Source organism: Bombus flavifrons, chromosome 6, assembly GCF_040668555.2.
Source record: "Bombus flavifrons isolate JBK064 chromosome 6, iyBomFlav1_principal, whole genome shotgun sequence".
Taxonomy (NCBI): domain Eukaryota; kingdom Metazoa; phylum Arthropoda; class Insecta; order Hymenoptera; family Apidae; genus Bombus; species Bombus flavifrons.
The window spans coordinates 12,387,371-12,409,691 of NC_138447.1; the positions used below are offsets into that span (position 1 = coordinate 12,387,371).

Genomic DNA, 22,321 nt, shown 5'->3' on the forward strand with positions numbered 1-22,321 from the left:
ACGTCTAGCAGTTTATTTTCAATAATAAAAAGGGAAGACGAATAAGAAAAGGAGTTTTTCAGTGAATTAATATCACTCGAGTACTCATTTAATCTGAGTCGAGGTAGAATTGTAAATACGTTAAAAAAAAAAAAGGTTACATAAAATTTTTATAGACGGTAGTAATTGTTAAGTCTTCCATATGAGTGGTCGAAGATTTCAGTGCAATTTAAGTACTCCTCGGACAATTCATCGGCATGATTAATCTCGTCATCATCAATCAGGGGTATGGTGTATGCTATAATACAAAGATAGATTAAATAAAAAGAATAAGAGAAAGAAGAAGAACGAGAAAATAAAGCAAAACGTAAAAGAATTGTAGAAATTAACTAAATTTATATATATAGATATATATATAGAGAGAGAGAGAGAGAAAGAGGGAGAGAGAAATATATACATTTTATATACATAGCTTACTGATACAATATATCTACATGTGCTTTGTACTTACATATTTATATTATACTATCGTTTTAATAAAAATTTCAAATCCACTTATACATACATATAGTCGAACCAATTATTCAAATGTTTCTCTAACAATTATCATAAGTTTGAAAAATTGAACAATTGCAACAATATAAACAATATTTCTGAATTATGTTCTTTTTATTCTGAATATAATCATATATATGTATATTATGTCCTGAATATAATGTACACAAAATTGTTGCTATATATGTGCACATATCGTTTCTTTAATAATAAGTTTAATAATAAATTTCTATTTATCAGTCGTAAACATAAAAAAAAAGTATTTATAATGGCCGGAAGAGTAAATCTCTGAATGGAAACACACTCACATCAAATTCTTTTGACTAGATAACAACGCAACTATCGTATTTATAATCGCAAAATATGTATATTAAAATTGATTTAACAACGAACAAAAAAAAGAAACGAATTAAATGAACGAATAACATGGAATCCACTGGGAACAATATTCTTTTAACATCTAAATCACGACAATCGACAGAACGCTAGTTAGTCCTTTTACACGATAAACATTTCGAAGGATAATTCCTCGAATACTTTCTTATTCATATACTTTTTGTTTTGACAGTACATATTTAGAATATACGTTTTGCTTATGTTCGCAATCGAAAATCAAACTCTCTGTATCGCCTTACGTATCGCCAGTCGCATAAACAAATCTTTCTTTCCATTTACAATAATTATTCGTTTTTTAAATTCATCCAATTCCACAAAAAAACTACGTTCCCGTTGAACTATGAAAACGGAATATACATTCAGAGTGCGTAATGGTTCTCTTAAGATTTAGATCTAGCGTAAAATGAGTTCAGAAATGCACCGCATTTAAATGCACAAGACAAAAACGATGATTATAAGAAGTACGAGATCTTACAAGACGAGATTTGAGGTATATAATAGATATAGTAAATCTCAGAGGGTATCAAAAACAATTACGTAGGGCGTAGGACACTGATAAGGTTTCTCTTTGTCTTTCTTTCTTAATCGTACACGATCTTAATAATTTAAGAAAACAGGGGATACATCTTTTTAGAATTATCGTTTGATAGTCTTTCTAATACTATTAGTTACAAGGCCCGTCATCGAAAATCGTAACATCTCCCTTTTGCAAGGAAAGAACAAGCGAAATATCGAATCAGTTGTAAAACACAATAGACGGGCGTTACGTAGGGCTTGGCGAGTACCAAATTCCCAGAAAAACTTCCTTTTTCTTCCCTTTCTTCTTTTTTTCTTTTCTTTTTTTTTCTATTTTTGATTTCGTTAATCGAAAAAAGTACCTATAGAATATACATCTGTGTGGTTTCTCTAGCTAGAAGAATTAAGATCACATGCCGCCAGGTTTCGGAAGATTTGTATCGTAAGCTCTGATTACGTCCGTCTGTGTCACCGAGCCTCCTTCCTCTTGAGAGAATGCAAATCCATCTGCATCGTGCAGCATGTGCAACAATAAAGATCGTAGCCTATTAATCTCTGTTATTACAACATTAAATTAATTAACACACATGCACTATCTACAGGAAGATGTTAGACTTATTTATAATCGATGTTAGTTTACGGTCTTGGAGGATAAGTTCTATCTTTTTTACGATTTTAGAAAGATTCTTAAACTACAAGTTAAGACATCGTTACGTAAGACAACGAGTTACTCGAGACAAGTACGAGTTACTCTAACAATTAAAGGTTAGTGAAAGTACAAGTTTTGTCAGAATAATGTTGTTAGTACAGCTTGTAGCTTAATAATAACACAGCGCATATACATTGTTAAAACGTATCTAGGTGCAAATATTGTGGAAGATTGCTTATTTCGAAGAAAATTTCTTTTTATATTAAATAGGCAAAAGTCGTGAATAACAAAGCGTGTGCTCTTAAGTAAATATATTTGTTAGTAACGAGTAAAGAAAATACTACAAACGGCGAGCTTAGAAGACAAAGAATTTGTACAAAAGGACCATCGTTCTGACTGTCCTTGTTTTTCTTTTATTTCTGCTTTTCTTGATTGCAGGCCCTCGTTAGATAAAACAACTTACGTGATAGTTCCACATCGGTATTAACTCTGGAGGCGGCGTTTGATCGCCTGGTGAAAACACTTTTTACGTTTTTCAATAGCCGTGCCGTCTCCGTCAATCTGGAAAGCCGTGCATTCAAAATTGTTTTAGAAACACTCGTTTATCTATTGGTCGTCCTCATCCTTACACTTCAAATTCTTTTCCCGCAATAATGATATGTCTCGCGTGTAGCCTTCTCTTCACCGGCTACCTAATAGTTATTTATCTAAACTGATTCATGCGGTGCTAGAGATACTATCAGTTGGCGATACAGATCTTTCTGTTCATAATTCTTCTAATCGATGCTCTATTATTTTTAACAGTTCTATTTAAATATTCCTTGATGCTTTTTATTACAACTTGGATACAAATCGTGTCCTTCGTAATATTATATTAATAAAAATTAATTTTAATATATTAATGGGAAAGTTCATACTATTAATTAATACACATATCAACACATATATACCTCTAGGAATTTGAAAATTCGAATAAACACTGTAAATGAAACTAATTGAAATAGTAACAAAATAAAAAAATATTTACTAAGATCGTGATTTGTATCTATATATTCTACTAATTTTCATCCAACTAATTTCCAATATGATCTATTTCAATTTCTATCCTTACATGTTTCGATACAGAAAGAATGTTAAAGCTGCATTAAAAGGTGACTGTGATACACGTGCTAATATTATTCATACCGCGGTGCCCTTGCAAGTGAACCGTTGAACGATCATGCAGTTTGGTTAATCAGCAGTGCTTTCGCCTGAAAGTGTAGAATTACAGGAACACTACGAGTTACGTACATACTACTGGGGGTACTTACACCTCGCGAGCTCGGCGATGGCATGCACAGGCCTTCACGGGATACCGCGAATAAAACATACCAGAAAACCGCATTAACAAACAGAGTACTTGCTTCATACCGATGGGTTTTTTCAAGTGATTTGCCAAACTAGATTACTACCAGAATTAGTTTACTTTCGAAACAACCACTTGCCCGTATTACTTACAATATCTTTTATTGCATATTATTTCAATGCAACTTTATTCTTGCCAACTAGTATCCAAGTGCTAAACGATTGAAAATAAAATAAAAAGAAATAAATAACTAAAGTTTCTCTATGTTCGTATGCTATGATACTTCAAAAAAGGTTTGGTCTTCGATGCTACTATATACGCATACGAAGTATAATCACCAATCTATACTGTAAATCGCTCGAATTAAATTCGAAAAATTGTAGTATTAATACAGAATAAAGTATGAAATTAAATACAGATGAAGATGACAATTAATCATACGAGCAAACAGAGATACAATTAATGAAATGCCTCAGCTTTCTTTTTGCTCCTATACCATATTGCATAAGTATACAGAAATTCTATTTCTACTAGGTAGAAAGTAAAGAAAACATTATCAATCTTATTTATATGCAGATATATAATAGACTTTATACTACATCTGTATTAAAGAACAATACAAATTCATAGTAAGTAGTCTCTAGTACGTATAATGTTTAATACAATAAAAAAAAAAGTAAACACGTACAGTATTAGACGGTAGACGATACTAGGTAGGAATAGGTAAGGTGTATAAAAAATATGAGGATGCTTACTGATCTTACAGTGGACGGGAATTTGTAGAAAATCTTTAGGAACATGGAATACGGAATGGTGCACTTGAAACATGCCCTGTATGATGAATGAACCACAGATCACGCGCTGCGCGCGCAATCGGGAAGACTTTGATCTTATTTCGCCTTCGTGGCGACCAAATCGAGGTCCAACATCGAATTAACCATCGCCTCCTCGAATATGACTTCGATCTCCTGTTGCAATTTTCATTTTTCTACTCAATTGAGACAATTGAATGTTAAAAATATAATTGCTATAAAGAAATCCTAATATAGTAAAACATCGGAAAGTTGTTCGGCCTTTGGAAAAAAAAATACTATTATGAAAACAAATTGTAAACACCATTTTTAACAAGATTGATACTGTATACCGCTATATGCATGCATCTCTAAGTGATTTGTTAGTTCTGAAAGTTATATAGGAATTGTCATCGTATAAAAATGAATGTTATTCTAGTGTGAACGTGGTTTGTTAAAATGTTACATTCAATAAGCCATGCATATTGAACATTAATAAGTAATTTTGTTTTTGTTACTCTACCAATTTTTCATGCAAGGTACATATACTGCTATGTATCTAAATGTATGTGAATTTTTAACCCCATACGAAAAAATATTATTGATAAGTTACCAATATGAATTACTAAAAGCATATGCCTTTGTTTCGTGACGGTTTTTCAATTCTGAGTCGCTATAATAATTCTGAATTTCTATAATGTACATTAAAAAGATATAAAAAAAACTTACGAGCTTCTGTAGTCATGACTGTTGAATATATCCCCGGGGTCTGATTTTCGAATCTCATTTTCTCTAGCTGCTGCAGTTACGGACTTCCATATTGTATTCTTTACTCTGTAACAGGACATACTTCAAATACGTGTAATTAACATATTATGATAATTATTGGATATATACTTACGCCTTAACTGTTACATCCACAAGTAGCACTGCTGCTGGTATAAGTACAAAACCCAGCCAGAATACAGGTGAAGAAAACAGCATTCTATCGTTGCCCAACATCACTGCACCCACGTTTAAAACAGGCCAAAAATTACTGTAATTGAATTAATAAATGACTTCACTATTTTTTGATGTAAATAAAATAGATATATTGCGTAACTTACCTATATATAAGAATAAACAAAAACCAAAGCATAATAGATCCCCATGTTGCCAAATGAGTGACCCACGTCCAAGAATTTATTATTAACCCTGCTTTTCCACATACTGTTACAACTACATACTATAATAAAATAAAATATATTCTTTTTATAAAGAACTGATTTCATTTTGATAGCACAATAAAACAATTATTAAATTGAAACATACAGTGTATACAAAATTTCCTAAAACAATATATCCACCATCTCGGCCGTTTGCCCATATCACGCCTTCTTTTAGAGCCAGCAGTGATAACCAATAAAGAAGAGATGAATGTATTAAAGCATTTGCAATCCACATCCAAAATACCTATGTAAGCAATGTCGAAATTGTACAAAATTGTTAACATAATGTCAAATATGACTAATACTATACAAAGAATACAATACCTTAAAATTAAACGACGATTCTCCAGTATTTTTTGTAGCATATAATCCTGGATGAGATAAATGAGTTTCCGCGGAACATACTTTATCAAAGAGACCCATAGCTAGTGGAGGAGCTGCTGTAAATACCTAATGTAAATAGTGTACCTTGTATATTGTAACATGTAATATACAATAACTATATATTCTAGTAATTATATGATAGCACAATATGAGCCTATAACTTACAACATTGTAAAGACCAATTGACCATCGCTCGAAAAGGATTTGTCCGGACCAGCCGGAGTAAATGGCAAACCACAGTTCGATAACATACAGACAAATATTTTTGTAGAATGAGTACAATATTAATTTACACATTCTACTGTAATTCCATGAACCATGAACAAATAACAAACGTTTTAAAAAACGAAATTGCGCAATAGAATAGTCAGAAGCACAAGCTGCTTGAAGACCTTCAACTCCGGAAATTCCTACAAATGATAAAAATTAGTAATATACATCTTTCTTGTTTGTCACGAAGTCAACGAATAGGTAACTTACCAACGCCGATATGTGCTTTCTGGATCATAGCTACATCATTTGCGCCATCTCCAATAGCAAGTGTTACAACCTTTTTGTTACTTGTTATCAAATCAACTACCTGAAAAACTTTATTACGTTATTGCTTTTGTTAAGAAATATCAAATAAAAATAAAATAAGTTCACAACATGATCACCTCGGCTTTCTGCATTGGTGAAACTCTGCAACAAATAACAACTTTGCAAGATGAACATAAATCTAGAAAATCCATTCTAATATCACAGGATAATGCAAAATCTAAGGTATTTCCATCTATAATAAGAGCTACATCATTTTGACACTTTAGATCGATTCCAAAATCAAGACACCGCTGTATTATAACTTCCCTTGTTTTCTGTAATTAGATATTGATTTTAAAACTCATTTTTAAGAAAATTAGAAAATATAGTGCTCTTAATCTTTTCTTACATCTAAAGATGATTCATTAATTATATATAATGGCATCCCATGCGTAATCAATTTACAAGAATAGCCAATATTTATGGCAGTTTCTTGTTTATCTCCAGTTAATACCCATACATTAATATCAGCTTGTAAAAGAGCTTGTATTGTTTCTGGTACCTATGACATTATGAATTCCCATCATTCATTTCTGGAAACATATATCGGAAAACAAACTACACACATACCTGATCTTGTAATTGATCTTCAATAGCAGTTGCCCCTAATAATCTTAATTTTGTTTCAATAAGGTTCGCAGCATTTTCGATCATACTTTCACGATTTCCTAAACTAATTGTCGCATTGTGATAAGTTTCACGCCACCACTATTAAAAAACGGTTGATGTCACAATTTTATTCAAAATGAATAAGATGTAATTGAATTAACAATAAAGGGTACTCACCTGGTAGAAATTATCAGGTATATCTGCAACGGCAAAACAAAGCGTTCTTAAACCTTCGGATGCAAATGCCTCCAAGTGTTCCAAAGTTACGTCTCGGAAATCGTCCAAACTACTTTGTTCAAGGTCATTATTATCTAAGGGAGCTGGACATAATCTTTCGTAAATAACGGAATCAGCTCCTTTACAAAAAAGTTTGATTTTTCCGTCTGGTGTTTTGACAATTACGGACATCCTTTTTCTAGCAGAAGTAAATTCTATTACATTTAATATTTCATAACGAAGTCTTTCACCCAGAGCTATTATTTCCACATAAGCGGGCGTTCTAGTATCGAATACGTAATTAAATTTACGAGCTCCATCTACTAACGCCCTTTCATCTATTTAGATAATCGTGTATAAAATTAAACTATGAATAGCGTTTAAAGATATAGATACATTAATATAGATACATTACCTGGAGATGCAGCATGATAAATTACAGTTTCATCAATTTTTTCAGGAATAACAGTATGACACACTGAGAGCATAATCATAAATTCATGTACCACTTTTTCATGGTTTGCAGCCTTTTTATCAACAGGACGAGAAGAATCTTGTACTGATCTTCCTTCAACAATATCTCTAATTAACTCACTATTAATACTAGTAGCGACTTCATTGCCATTTATATTTGGATTTGGCAAACTGTAAACAAATTTTTTTACTTAAAAACAAGTAAATAAGATAAAAGGTAATAAATGAAATTACTTAAAACGCTTACTCATATAATTTGCCACCAACTGAACATCGTTTAAACTCCATTACATTTTTCGTAAGAGTTCCGGTTTTATCAGTAAAGACATAATTAACTATACCAAGTTCTTCGTTAAGATTGCTTGTACGTGCCATTGCTGGTGTATCTGTTTCTGCATGGTACATTTCAATATCCATATTAATGAATGTGGCTTGAATAAATCTCACTACTTCCAACGTGACTTGCAATGAAATGGGTATTAAATTGTTAAATAAAATCATAAATGTTAAGAGATTAAAAGCAAAATTTTTAGTCATTTCCTCTGAAATAAATAAACAATTATTTAGTTTTGTGATCATCTTCGAGAAAGTTGAGAAAATAAGCCAATATCTCACCTTGTAAACCTAAATACCACAATCCATAACTATTAGCTCTGGTCCAAAGAACATTAAATATTGCAGATAATAGGCACAACAAAAGAAGTATAAAGAATAACATGAGTATTTGTGTATTGGTCAGTCGATCCAAGGTAGACCTTTTTAAGGGTGCAGTTGTAGTATTGTTTTGCATAAGTTTTGTATCATGGCCTGTGTAAATTACTACACCAAACACCCACCGTGTGTTTCTTAGCATTGCGCCACGAGGCAATACTTGATCAGGTCCCAAAGCTACAGGTCTAAAAAGTGAAATATACATTTCTTACATACAACTTCATAACATCTCTCAAATTTTTGTAAGAAACAACCATACTGTTTATTTGTTTCTCGCAATACTCCATTAAACTCATACAATTGTCTGTTTGGTGGTTCACATTGAATATTTGCACGAAAATTCATTAATTCAACAGTATCTAAGAGACTGGCAGTGTCAGGATGGGCCTGTCGTATCTTCAAATTTGTTTCTCCATCCAAATTGGCAGTCTCTATGAAAGACATACCCTGTGGCTCCGATGATGATAATAAAATCAAATCAGCAGGGAAGAACTTGTTGTTGTGAACCTATGCATATTAAAGAAAGCGATTCTAGCAGGAATATGTTAATTATAAATCATTACCACATCCAGCTTGAGAAAAATAGGATGCAACCTTAACCACATCACCAACAGCAATATTTCTCCATTGTATCCATTGCCAGTGGCCATCCCTCAAAACCTCCACTTCACGCATATTTATTTCATCATCTGCTCTGTGCCTTTTCTGTAAGTGATGATATTATAATATTTTATATTGGATAATAAAAATTAATTTATGATTAGGGATACTTACAATATCTTCGACTATCTCCTTTAATGCAGATACACTAAGAATAAAAATTAATGGAACCAAAGTTGTGTATCGACCTGTAGGTGATACATCCGGTATTTGCTAAAATTAAAAACAAGATAATGCGTAATAAAAAGTACCATATAAACGTTTGTTTACTTACGTAAGATTTGTTTAATGATTACCTGCATGAGGGCGATGAATAGGAAGAAGCAATTACTATATCGACGAAATTGTTCGAAAAGAAACATAGGTATAAACGAAAGGAGTGAGTACTTCGCGGTACTAATGCGATTGTTGTTGTATTTCGCTGGCTGCTGGGGAGCATTTATGAAAACCACCCTTTCCTCACTGCTATCATGTTGATACGAAGACCGCTGATCGTCACCTTGGGATGCACCATTTTCCGCCCTTATGGGACCAACTACGATAAAATATACATCATTTTATATTACTATGTTTTCTCTCATCGAAACATCTCCTTCAAAAGTATAATAAACTAAATAAGTTACGACTGTTACATATGAAAGAATTAATCAGTAATACGATATTACTTAATAATACATACTATGCTATTTATTAATTCGTTTTTATCGTTTTATAACATAACTTTGAAGATATTTCTTATCTAACTATAATGATCGCGTGTTTGATTGCAATCAACCACTTATATTTTTTCTGAATATGTTGACTTACGATTTTGAGCATACAAATAAAGATGAAATCGGGATCTGAGTTCGTTGAACCATTGTATTACTTTCGTACGAGCTATTTCCATGTTACTGGTTGTTAAATGAAATGTCTTTCACATCACTTCTCTTTGCCACACCGATCCATATTTATCGCGTGACAAGACAACACTATTACAAACACAATCTAATGTCTTTGACGCTGTATTAATGATATAATATCAAACGATTTAAAATCAGTAACGTTTCACATCTCTTTTCGTTCAATTATATCGAAAAATAAATGATAATACACGAATTCAGACGTGTCTAGAGACGAGAGAGAACTTAGTGATTTCACTATGTTATTTAAGAAGAAAATGACGTAGTTCGGGACTCTATTATCATCTTGGAGGTTATAGCTGCATATCTAAAAAGGAATTCCGTAAGAAACTCTTTTATCGCGGTCAATAAGAAGTAATATTGCCCAAGAAGAATTCATTTCAATGTCACTAACATTTTAATGATCATTAAATCTCCAACTTAACTCGTGTATGTTGATAATTTTTAAAAAATTCTATACGTATAACTATATGTATTTATATTATCTATATATACTATAAAATTGTGAAACAAAATGTTAATGATTTGTAAAATTATAGTTCGTAAAAAATAATACAAAATCATTGTATTACTAACAAATATTTACTATATACTTATTGCAGAGCTGAATTTTAAACGACTTTGCATATAAAATATATACATTTTTCGAATCTATTTTATAATTTAAATAAAATGTGTCAAAATCTCATTTCAAGGACAGCCGGTTATACCAATACTGTGAGCGTCTTGATATGAGTATTATCACTTGTGTATATACATTGTGAATACCGAATATACACATATTAGTCGTATCTGCTGCATCTAGATCGTATTACGCAAAACAAAAACTGTATAGTATCAAACTCGATACGTGAGTGTTAAATGATTATTCTTTGATAGTGTATATACATTATTCCACGACACGCGTGCACGCAAAATATTTGAGCTCGTATATCCCATAGTTTCTCAACACCCATCATGTAATAATTACTTCCGGCGAAATATTATCCATTCGTACGTCACCACACCAAAACAGTTGTGTAACAAGTAGTTGAATGTGATTAAAGTTGCAAATGAAAAAAGACAGCCTATTGCGAGGCTACTAAATTGAATACAATCGATGACGATGGAGGAATAAGAAACATCAATAGGCACTGAATTTAAAGAATACAAATTAAACGTATTCTCTGTGATTATATTATTCGTTACTGATTAGAAAATAACGATCAAAACTGATATACGATTTTGACATTTTATTCAGCCGACTTGGAACTTGCTTAATCCATGAAAGAAAACAATATAGATAGCCAACATTCTGTGAAGATCTACGCACGTCTTCCTATAATAAAACTTCCTATGAAATGGAACGTACACCTGTCGAACACCTTTCTGCTCGAAATAACGATCGGTTAAACAAACTACATATCTGCGTCATCGTGGCGGAAGAAGCTTCGCGCCTGTCGCCACACCCCTACCGATATAACGGAAATACGAATGTACGTGCAACACGATCCTACGAATTAATCTACATCTAACTGTTCTCTAAAACCCGCAGTATTTCTTGCAAAAATTCTCGAGTCGCGAGTTCGCGTAACCATGTCACGCCTGCAAATTTGCTCGGGAGACACTGATTCTAGTTCGTAGGTGGCACTGGTCATCAGCGACTTCTTTACCGAGGTATGTATATCCGGCCCATTAGATTGCCAATAGTTAGGTAATTTATACGTGCAATTTATGTTACTAGTACGACTTCATTTACGATCATCAACATTTAATTGTATTCCTATTCATACTAAAATTAAAAAATAAATAACGATGGATAAAAAATATTACTATAACTAAAGGAAACAAATAGGATGATTTTCAATATGAAAATAATATAATAGATGAATACGTTGATACTTCGAACGTATAAGATCGAAAATGTTGGCTTAAAACGTTGGATATTTGGATCGCTTAGAGACACAGGCTCTCAAGTGGTTTAGTACACTACTGACAAGGGGGTGTCCACAAAATGTGACAGCCCTGTACACGTGTTACCCTGAAAACGCATGCGCTTGCTACCGGCAACAAGTTGGCATCAGCACCGAGCTTCACTCCACCAGTATTTTCCATGAATACGTAGACATGTACGTACGGTAAAGTTGCGTCAATATACAACGCTCCGAGACTATAGGCCAAGGACATTTCCGCTGGGGTGGACTGGAGGTAGCTCCGCGCTACTGATGTTATACTTTATTGGACAATCCGTTCGCGCTATTTTAATGGAACAATATTACGATGTAAAATACAAAGGAAACGGGAAACTCTTATTAGATTTTTCACTTTCTATAATATTTCAGAATGTATTTCGAATTAAACAATAGGAACGACAAGAATTATTCAGCGTAAATATTCTACAATATGTAGGATCTAAACATCAAATAAATTCTACTTCAAAAACTTAAAATTTAATTTCGCTACCAAATATTTACCGCCATTCATACTAGAGATTTGAACTTGCGGCTAGAAATCCTATCAACATATATCCTTTTGGCATGTATCTTTACAACCACAAAGAACAATACGACTTTGTGGCTAGCTATCATATTACGAGCTTATTTATAGCGTATTTATATTCATAGTATTGTGAATAACTAGACTCCGGATATTTTTTGTAAAGTCATTTTTTATCACGATTAAAAGAATAGAATCTGAATAGTGCTGTGTTTCATCTATTAAATGCTATAACGTCTGCTCTACTTTTGATATCTTGTATATTTCTTCATCTTACATATATTCTGCAGATGTTTGTACTTTTAAATTTTCCATAAATGCATAAACTAGATCCGCAGTCTACTAATAACAGAAAATCTTTCCAGTCGCCAATTGCAGGAAATAACAGCCTGTGGACATGTTTTACCTTCGGAACTTGTTTCTTGCACTCCAGCTTCCCGCAGTTCGATGTGTTCACGTATCCTTCGGCTCCCAATCCCAGTCGTCAGGGAATCTATACGTAGGCCAATATTGTCGACGTTATCGATGTTGCCGAGATCGATGGGACTACCGATGATATATGGACCGGATTGTTGCTGGGCACCATCGTTGGTTTGACCGCTCACGGATGAGGAACTGTTACGAACACCGCTGTTTTGTGGGGGTGTACCGTCCATATGAGGTATAGAAGAAAGATCCGGAGGTGTAAATGGACGTAACAAGCCAGGACTGGGAACCTGGGGGCTCCCCCTGGCAGTTGGTTGCATTGAACGCAGCGGGGCCTAAATCAGATCGAATTCATTAATGTAGCTAATGTTGGCTATCTTTAGTATTTAGCTTAAGGAGAAAAGTGTGTTAGACATTTAGATGATTCGTTTATTGAAACAGTTATTAAGTCAGTAGGAGAATCGGGATTCGAATTTTTATGGTATGATTTTATGGTTTATCTAAATTTTAATTTTTATCTAACCGAGTATATTGTAGAATTTGTGAATCAACAAACGCCAACCATATTTTTAATATGATAAGTATTATCTATATATATATATATTAAATTATCCCAGATCAAATTATCATGATTCGTATCCCGATTCGATAATGCATTTTCTTCTCTTTGGTATGTAATAATAAGGCGGACAGATACTTAAAGCTACACAAACATATCTATTTTGAAAATAAAACGAAGCGTAGGTGAAGATTACGATCAAGCGGTAAAATACGATCGTCTTTCGACGAACATAATTTGCGATGATGTAATGCCGATGTTAAGAATATACAATGTAAGGACATACATATTGTAGAGGTACATATTGTAATAATTCGTATAAATAAGAATACATGTACGAACAACATAAAATAATTCAGAACGTAACAAGGACTCGAAATGAGTTTGATCATTGTCTGGAAGTACTTTGAGGATGTTGTAAAAATGGTAAGTCTGTGGATTCAACGATACCATTAAAAACAAAGGCAAATATTGATGTTCTGGGTGTGCACGAGGCACAGTTCACGACACGAGCACTTTGCGACAATTTACGGTTATACGATGATAATTCATCGCGTTTGTATGGGTTACATACGTGGTTACAATGTGAATCTATTAGAGCTCGATGTAAAAACTCGCTAGAAGAAACGAACATCACATCGGACGAAGACAGACAGGCAGTAGATGTATTGTAAGAATACTTCTACTTAGTTATACAATGAAACCAGATAACACGAAGAGGAATGTTCGTAGAAGTTTGCGTTGAATTTGTGCTTACACGAATCCTTACTGTTGGTCACGTATCGTTTTCAATGACACAATTATTCTCTAAATTAATTCATACACCCGATGTATTATTTATGAAGAGCTTTTTAGGAGAAGGTCCAGACATTAGCGTGCAGTTATGTACTCACAATTTTCAATCGAGTAGGCCAAGGCGGATTTCTGGCGGCCGTCCTTCGACCCGTTTTATGGTTTTCGGCCGTCGAAACTTTGATTATATTTTATCAGGCTCCTACTGACGTAAGCTTACAAAAATAATTTATTTTTCTTTATCTTCATTGGAACGCATATGACCAGAAATGGTATTGACAACTTATCGGTATTATTCGTTTCTTATCTACTTTAGCAAGGCACTTCGATGCCACACTACCAACGTACTAACGCGATATGCGCTTCTAGCAGCAAAGAAAAATATAACATGGGATTCTTCGTCGTCCGTGTAACGAATCTCTATGTCAGAGTTTCAGTTTCGTCACGCTCGCTTGTTCAACGTCGGGATTCAAGATTCAGTAGTAAACGTGGTTCTCTGGCCAGACGAGTTGTACAACAGGTATCGCAATTCTCCTGCGACAGAATAGAATATTCGAAACAGCTCTAAGAACAAATTCACGACGGAAATAGATCCAGCTTGTGCTCATACCGCAGGAAAAGGAATCAACGCGTCGAACGACACACGATCACTTTATATTTTCGTTCTTTCGTTTCTTTTTTGTTTCTTCTTTTTCTTTTTCTGTAACGAGGAAACGATTGATCTACACTGAAGCGTCCCTTTGCGTGTCGGCGAAAAGAACACCTTGTCAATAACGCGATGTAACGAGCACTGTGTGAAAAATACGTTTGCACTCCGTAAAGTCTCTGCCACGCGAGGTCTCGATATTCTTCCCTGAATGACGATCAATCATAGCCACGTACAAACACCGGCATCAAGTTTATTTAGGATTAGGACGTGTGAAAATTTTTGGCCGCGTTAATCAACCATCACACGAAACTACTGATTATCCGGAGCCATGTTTCGGAATTGTTCTCTATGCTCTTTGATACCAAACAAGTAAATAACGACCAATCAATGAAGCGAAATACCGTAGTTTCGACCGAACGTGAAAGTTACAGCAAAACACTTAATCAAGGTTCCTCGTATTATTATAAGCACAAATCGGCAACGTGTAACAATGATACAGAATAACACAAGACGTGCAACTACTCGAGCAATTTACGAGGTCTATGTAACCAAGATCAACGCAATCATGTTGCAACGTATCATTTGGTGATATCGGGTGTAAAATGAAATTCACGAACAATCGATAGATATGGTCTGATGATATGGCGAAACCAGGCAAGAAAATCGAAAATTTTCGAAGGACGACCAAACACTCGTGGAAAATACTTTCTTGACGTGGTCGGTTCTCATAAAATTCTCGTTTCAGATAGAAATCTCACCGCCAAGAGGCACCATGGTATTTAGAAAATTTTACGCTGATAAGTTTCACGCAACGTGTCGACTTCGTACACTTTCGCTGCTTGTGGTCTAATATTTTACATGTAAAAATCGTTCGATATTTTATCACGTCGATCTTATGATTTTTTACAGTTGAAATCTCCTCAAGTTGATAACGAGCTCTTGAAAATGAATATAGTCCGATAACTCATTCCGACAACTTGCTCACTATCACGTTTAAGATCTGTGAAATTTTCTCTGCGTACGATAAAGCACTGAATGTAGTATTCTGCACTAGCACAGCTGTGTTACAGTATTCGAAAAAGATAAAATTACGTTTTGAAGTGTAATTCCACGACTCGATTAACCAGTGAACACCGCGCGCCAGATAACGGTAATTAATTCGTGATTAGTTTAATAAGCATGTTTTGGACAGGCAATGGCAAGAAACAGTCGAATGGTGTAACGAGCGCCCGACGACACCGTTCATTAATTCTTCCATCTCTCCCGTTATCCCTAAAAACAACACGCGTACACGTGTACTACTTCTTCGTCTCCCTTCTTGGACGCGGGTTTTCATGTCGACGGAAGGACGTACACTATTACCTGACAGACGCGTCGGCTCTCGTCTCTCCCTGATATAAACCGCCTACGATCTTCTGCGCGTGCCACTTGCTCGCTTAGACTTAGTTACCATTCGATCGACAAATTAGGCCATAAAATCGTTCCATAAAATCATCGCCTGTTCCAAGAAAGTTTTATCGTTTATCGTTAATTGAAATTATTTAATTATCGAAAGTTTATCGAATTGATTAATGATAACAAACGATTAAATTCAATGGATAAAATCAACGAAATATATTGTATTATTACGATGTTAGAAAGTAGCCTGATAGTACAAACAGGTTGAGGGAGTGGTTTCCATTACGTGGAGGATCGTGCGGAAGTGAATTAAGCGATCTACGTCAGACTACTATTCCTCGCACGCCTCTTTGTGTTTGAACTACTAGAAGTTGATCATTACCAGTAATTAGATAGAATGGGTGAAATTGATCTCATAATGTCGTAGAGATAGAGTTTAGTAGTATAGGAAAGTTAGAAGCAGTTTTTATATTAGAGCTTCTAGAAGAAGAGGACTGAGTGGCACTTACATCAAACTATCCATCAATTTATACGTTGCGGATTGCTGAAATTACGTTCTATGAAATGCTGTAATACGGAGGGAATACTATGCCTTCGTATGTGGTAGAAAACAGCAAATACAAAAAATGAAGTTACAATGCCGAAATAAACAGGTTGGTAAATAAGAGGCAATAGGGAACGAGATGTATCAAAAGTAATGAGATACGTATACACGTTGTTATTGCGTTATTACCATATGCTACTTATCGTGGCACGTTCGCGTTATTATTGATAAAATGCAAAATCCACGCGTATATTTGGTAAATACATCCACGTTCCACGAAGATTTTCATGGAATAAAACCAAGGTCTTTTCGCAAAACAAATTGTAGAATAAATTGTATAATAAACGGTATATTAAAAAACGGATATTAAAAAAGAAGAGGAAGAATATACTAATAAGGAATGCGATAGCATTTATAATAGAAACAAATCGATATCTCGATTGAAATAAATTGATCGAAGAGTCGCCGAATAATTGAATTTTATCGATTTCACATAATTACATAGGCATATACTAGTGACCAGGCTCGAGTCATGGGTCACGAGACGTAAAAACATAGTCGATCCCTATCTAAGTCCCGTTATTACCAAGGACCGCCCTTTAGCGGAAGTGGGTTGCCAGGATTTGCAAAGGACGTTACACTTTCGAACTATTCACCGAAATGTTAATCCCCAAGAGTGCTTTTATACACATCGATTTTCACTCGACTGTACACGTTTTCCACGGATAAGTGTTTCTCATCTTTCGTCCAGCGTGTTGCCGTATTATCGTTGGCTTTCTATCTACGCCAATGATGATGCACCCAGGCATATTGAATTTCGCGGGAAATTCCATTTATAATCGTAAACGTTCTGTCTTCTCGTATATCGAACAAATACATCAAAAAGAAACCCATATCGATCTGAATGGTTATGAAAGGAGGAAAGAAACATGACAAATGACGAAACAATTTTTCTATTCGATAAAATCTATTTGAAATCAGATGCAAACAAGATAAGATGGTGAGTTATAATGAAAAAGATCGCATGATCCGTGTAATTGGCTTATGGGTGCAACCGTGTTTTTCGAGACGGAAATAAAAGCGGATAAGTCGGGGGAATGCCATAACAAGGAGGAGCGGCCCTTCCCATCTCCCACTGATCATCTACTGTATGTGTATACCGAGAGATATATTGGCTCGTCTATTTACGAAGCCAGCTTTTATGTTTGCGATCGGTGACGGCGTTGATTCCGTCGATAGGACACACGTGACGCCACACCCTCAAAATGAGCTCCTATGTCCTTCCTCTATTACGGAATTGGGAAATGAATTAAGAAAGAAAGCAGACAAGCCGCACACAATGTAACCGACAACAGGAACGATTTTTCTGATGAATTTATATGAAAGGATCGTGCACAGGTCACTTACTTCGCGTGCAAATGGAACAATGGAAGCGGAACCCTACTCGTTTTTAATATTTTACGCCGCAATCGAAGAAGGAATCTCATCGAGCGTCGCGACCAGATATCGTGCAACACAAGATCTAATGATATCACAAATAACGGAACTAGAGTATAACCATGCTAGCACGGTCAGTCATTTGTCAGAAATCCATCGTTTATATCTTCGACTGTTGTTTCCACCGATGTTGTCTAATGAAAAATCATTATCAGCAGGAAGTTTATGTCTTCGCGTTACGTAAACTATACATATATCTGTATAAGATGTACTAGAGAAAATTTTCTCAATGCCATATTTATAACAGAAATATGAAAACTAACAGCTTAATTGCAACATCAAAGATATGTATATAAAGATATGTATGTATATGTATATGATTATCAAGACACGATATTACAGCATTTTCACTGCCAGCGTTATGACCAACGAATATAATGTTAGGAACATTCCAACGCTGGTGAACTGCATTTTAATCACGCATGTAGGCAACTATCCAAATCACGTTTGTAATTGGCACTGACTGAACCTTCTAGTTGTCAGCGTGATCAAGTATCTACAAACTGCTTTGAAACAGGTTGTCTTTGGAAACATCTGTTCCGCACACGTGATAGAAACGACGCTTGTTCGATTACGAATACCGAGCTACCTGTTGATATAAATATAAATTCTAAATTTGATGTCGAAAATAAAACCGATATTACCGAATCGACTATGAAGATTAATTTCATATTCGTTAATGATTGTGTTCTCGTGGATACATTTGTAACGAATATTCGATAATAGCCAAGAACTTCATTATTCCAATTCGAAAGTCGTGAACTTCTTTTCCAACTAGTTGAAATAATACGATCAATTGGCTAGACTAGATTTAAATACCATCCAACAGGAAATGACTACTCTATCGGGGGTGGAGATTTTTTGCCAAGAGGAATTTTGTCAGACTGACATGTGTTCGTGAAAAGCTATTCTTCTCAGAAATAACTTTATGAAATCGGGACGAAAACGTAATGAAAACCTGGCCAACGTTCAGCAACATATGCGATTCACGTGAGAGGAGATTTGTTCCGCGTTTTTCAGCTCAGTTAAACAAAGTGCACGCGTTTCGTTGGTCGATCGTCAAAATCGAACAGTTGCAACAATAATCGGTCTCGAACGATTTTAAAATACATTTTACTTGTAGAAATAAATAAAACTAACTATTAAATACCAAAAGTTGATTTGTTTAAGCGAGGTTCAACACCTAAAAATAGCCACGAAAATCAATTAGAAATGTATTTTAATAATCGAATGAATTCGAGTTCCATATAAAAATCAATGTAGGATTAGAGGATTTAAGTGAAATACATTTCGCAATTTCTTACAATTACGAGACTTTGCCCTAATCTTAGCCATGCTACAAGAATTCTTTTCTCAATCACGCCGCATCCTCGACAATAAAATTACTAGAATGGTCAAAATAACCAATTTCTAACTTTTTATACAAATTTAAAATATTAATAAATATTGTTTTGTTCCTTGTACTATGTTCTTTTATACATCTTCCAGTCTTTCAGGACTTTCATAGTTCTCTTATCAGAATGGTCAAAATAACCAATTTCTAACTTTTTATACAAATTTAAAATATTAATAAATATTGTTTTGTTCCTTGTACCATGTTCTTTTATACATCTTCCAGTCTTTCAGGACTTTCACAGTTCTCTTATCAGAAGGCGGAATGAATTTCCCACTTTATGATCATAACCCTCAGGAATCATAGCGCTATTCTTCAAATATTTATTTCAAATAAATGATACTCGATAGCCGGATGATTTCCAAACATAAGCCATCATCCGTCACTTCATCTCAAAAACATCCTTCTCAGTCAAAAGCAAAATAGCGTGGAGCAAATTGCCTTCGTGGTTTATTGCTAATATAAAATTCTAAAAATCGCTCTGCACTGGCTATTAATACTCTAACAAGGACAAATACTGATGATGTGGAATCTTTCAGTATTACGTATCACTGGTAATTTGACCGCTTATATCACTTATCTTACATACACCCACGCGGATTCAGAGGGATCCTCTATCAATGTCTCTTTGGGGACTCAAAAGTGCCAGCGCTACTGCTAGGCCATCAACAAATGATATCATCGAGCCTTCCGTTTAGTATTAACACGCTAACCGTGTTATCGATCATTCGGGGTGAAATTATTACAAGGCCACCAGTCGATATTGTTGAATGAAAGAAACGAAACGTATCGACTTTTCATACATTAGAACATATGTACCGGCTATCGCGCGACAATTCGCATATCGTTGTGCATTGTTTGACGAGTGCCTCACAAGTGCACACTACTGCACACGTGTGAAATGCAAACAAGAGCGAATGCATAAAGACATTGCATAGTTGAGTTAGGTCACCCAGATCGATGCATTATGCAACAAGTAGTCAAACTGAAGTGCAACGTTCAGCCTATTCGCGCGAAAATTCCATAAATGTAGTTTACATATACCTATAACAATCTAAACCTAAATCGTCGGTCGCGTCGATGATGTAAAAGCATAAAGCATCGATAAAATAGTTCTTATTGTCCTTTCGGGCGAACAACGGTTTCGTCCTTGTGTAACCGTTGAATCTAATCAGAAACGATGGGTGTACGCGACATGAACAAATTCTAATTTGGATTAAATGCAATTACGCCTCCAGCTTGAGTCATTCGAGTTGCGTTTCATCCACAGCTGATTCTTCGCAAGTTTCCTTTTCCGTAATGCGATAGATATGTAATATTTGATATTACATGTTGTATTAATAATAATATTAAATGTTGTGTGCCTATTGTTTGTATGAAGAGAGTGATAGCTTGAAATCTTAATAGCTTGAGAGGATGTTTCTATAAGATCATTCGAAAAGTATAACTTTATTTGATTACATATGACTAATATCACATTGTTATTGTATTTAAGAAATCCAATGAATTCTTAATTGGACGAGGCAAATAATTTATTAGCATTTTCTGTAATACATATTTGCACTACCTAGTCAATACTTAATAATGAAAAAATCAAATTTTAAACGAAACATTTAACATGAATTAAAATGTGCATTAAAATACAATGTAACTAAAATAAAGTGATAATTTATATTCCAATATTACATGTATCAATAATTCTCACAACATTTGTACATAAATATTGGGTATTATACGTTTGTATTGTACTCGCAGTAGATATGTTCTATATGAATATTAAGCGTTGATCGTACACAATATAACCTCTAATATTCTTTATACAACGTATTTGTGTCAATAAGAAAATGAAATGTCTAAGTAAATACTCACAGGTACTAAGCCGTGTGTCCGTATCTATAGTGCCGTACGCATGTTGCCAGCTTCTCAGCATTTCACACCGTTAAAAGATAAATCCAAGCAAACTCCAAGAAAATTACACAGCATACGCTAACACACGAAAAGTAACCACTAATGCACACCCGTTTCACACCCGGGTAAGGTGATACAAAAGAAAACGTAGAGTCCTGCACTTAGCCTGAACGAAAACATACGATATCTGAAAATAATCAACCGATCGTCAGCGCCGATATAACGGATTCTGTGTTCTGGTTACTTTCAATCTTTGACTTTCTCTTTCTTTTTGAAACGTTTCAAGGATCTGCACGAATCAGTAGCTCGCACACGATATTTCGAAGAAATGCAAGCCGCGGGTGCGACACTATCGAAATCTACGTCGTCTGTCATAGGCGCTACCTAGATTCTAAAGACTAGATGTAAAACACGTAGAAGTAACGTACATGTGACGGAATCGGTTATTTATTATTAACCCCCAGGCCATACATGCGAAACAGCGTCCCTCTGTAAGTGTCATGGCGCCAAACGCTCTGAGTAATTCTCTTGTTATCGTCAGATGTCACTATATGTCAATGCGAGCGCTATCTATGGAGACTCGTGTAACTAATACGCACCACGCTTTATTTGCGTATCGGTATTGCAGAATTTGGTGGAAATATTTTTTAAATTTGAACAATAGATGGTATCAACGTATAAAATATAAAATATTAATACTCTGTAC

At 34.7% G+C, this 22,321-nt stretch overlaps 1 protein-coding gene and 1 long non-coding RNA gene across 14 annotated transcripts; one reads left to right on the forward strand and one right to left on the reverse strand.

Moving 5' to 3' along the window:
* Nucleotides 1-62: 62 nt before the first annotated feature.
* On the reverse strand, nucleotides 63-22,022 carry ATP8A (ATPase phospholipid transporting 8A1). Of its 13 annotated transcripts, XM_069115762.1 has the most exons (24): nucleotides 21,577-22,022; nucleotides 14,328-14,760; nucleotides 12,856-13,210; nucleotides 9,369-9,607; nucleotides 9,187-9,285; nucleotides 9,007-9,117; nucleotides 8,672-8,919; nucleotides 8,317-8,597; nucleotides 7,949-8,243; nucleotides 7,643-7,872; nucleotides 7,189-7,565; nucleotides 6,973-7,110; nucleotides 6,752-6,904; nucleotides 6,480-6,677; nucleotides 6,304-6,403; nucleotides 5,989-6,233; nucleotides 5,764-5,889; nucleotides 5,543-5,683; nucleotides 5,338-5,456; nucleotides 5,133-5,267; nucleotides 4,961-5,065; nucleotides 2,559-2,656; nucleotides 1,809-2,001; nucleotides 63-277 (listed from the first exon to the last, which is right to left on the reverse strand). In XM_069115762.1, the coding sequence occupies exons 3-23, from the start codon at nucleotides 13,193-13,195 to the stop codon at nucleotides 1,856-1,858; spliced, it is 3,924 nt and encodes a 1,307-aa protein (XP_068971863.1). In that variant the 5' UTR covers nucleotides 13,196-13,210; nucleotides 14,328-14,760; nucleotides 21,577-22,022; the 3' UTR covers nucleotides 63-277; nucleotides 1,809-1,855. The 13 variants fall into 13 exon arrangements, with proteins under 13 accessions (XP_068971863.1, XP_068971865.1, XP_068971862.1 ...); XM_069115764.1 differs by lacking the exon at nucleotides 14,328-14,760 and having other exon boundaries at nucleotides 21,798-22,022; XM_069115761.1 differs by lacking the exon at nucleotides 14,328-14,760.
* Nucleotides 11,494-13,803, forward strand: LOC138181147 (uncharacterized). Its single transcript, XR_011173449.1, has 2 exons — nucleotides 11,494-11,630; nucleotides 12,815-13,803. It is a non-coding gene; the product is annotated as an uncharacterized LOC138181147 (long non-coding RNA).
* Nucleotides 22,023-22,321: the final 299 nt, after the last annotated feature.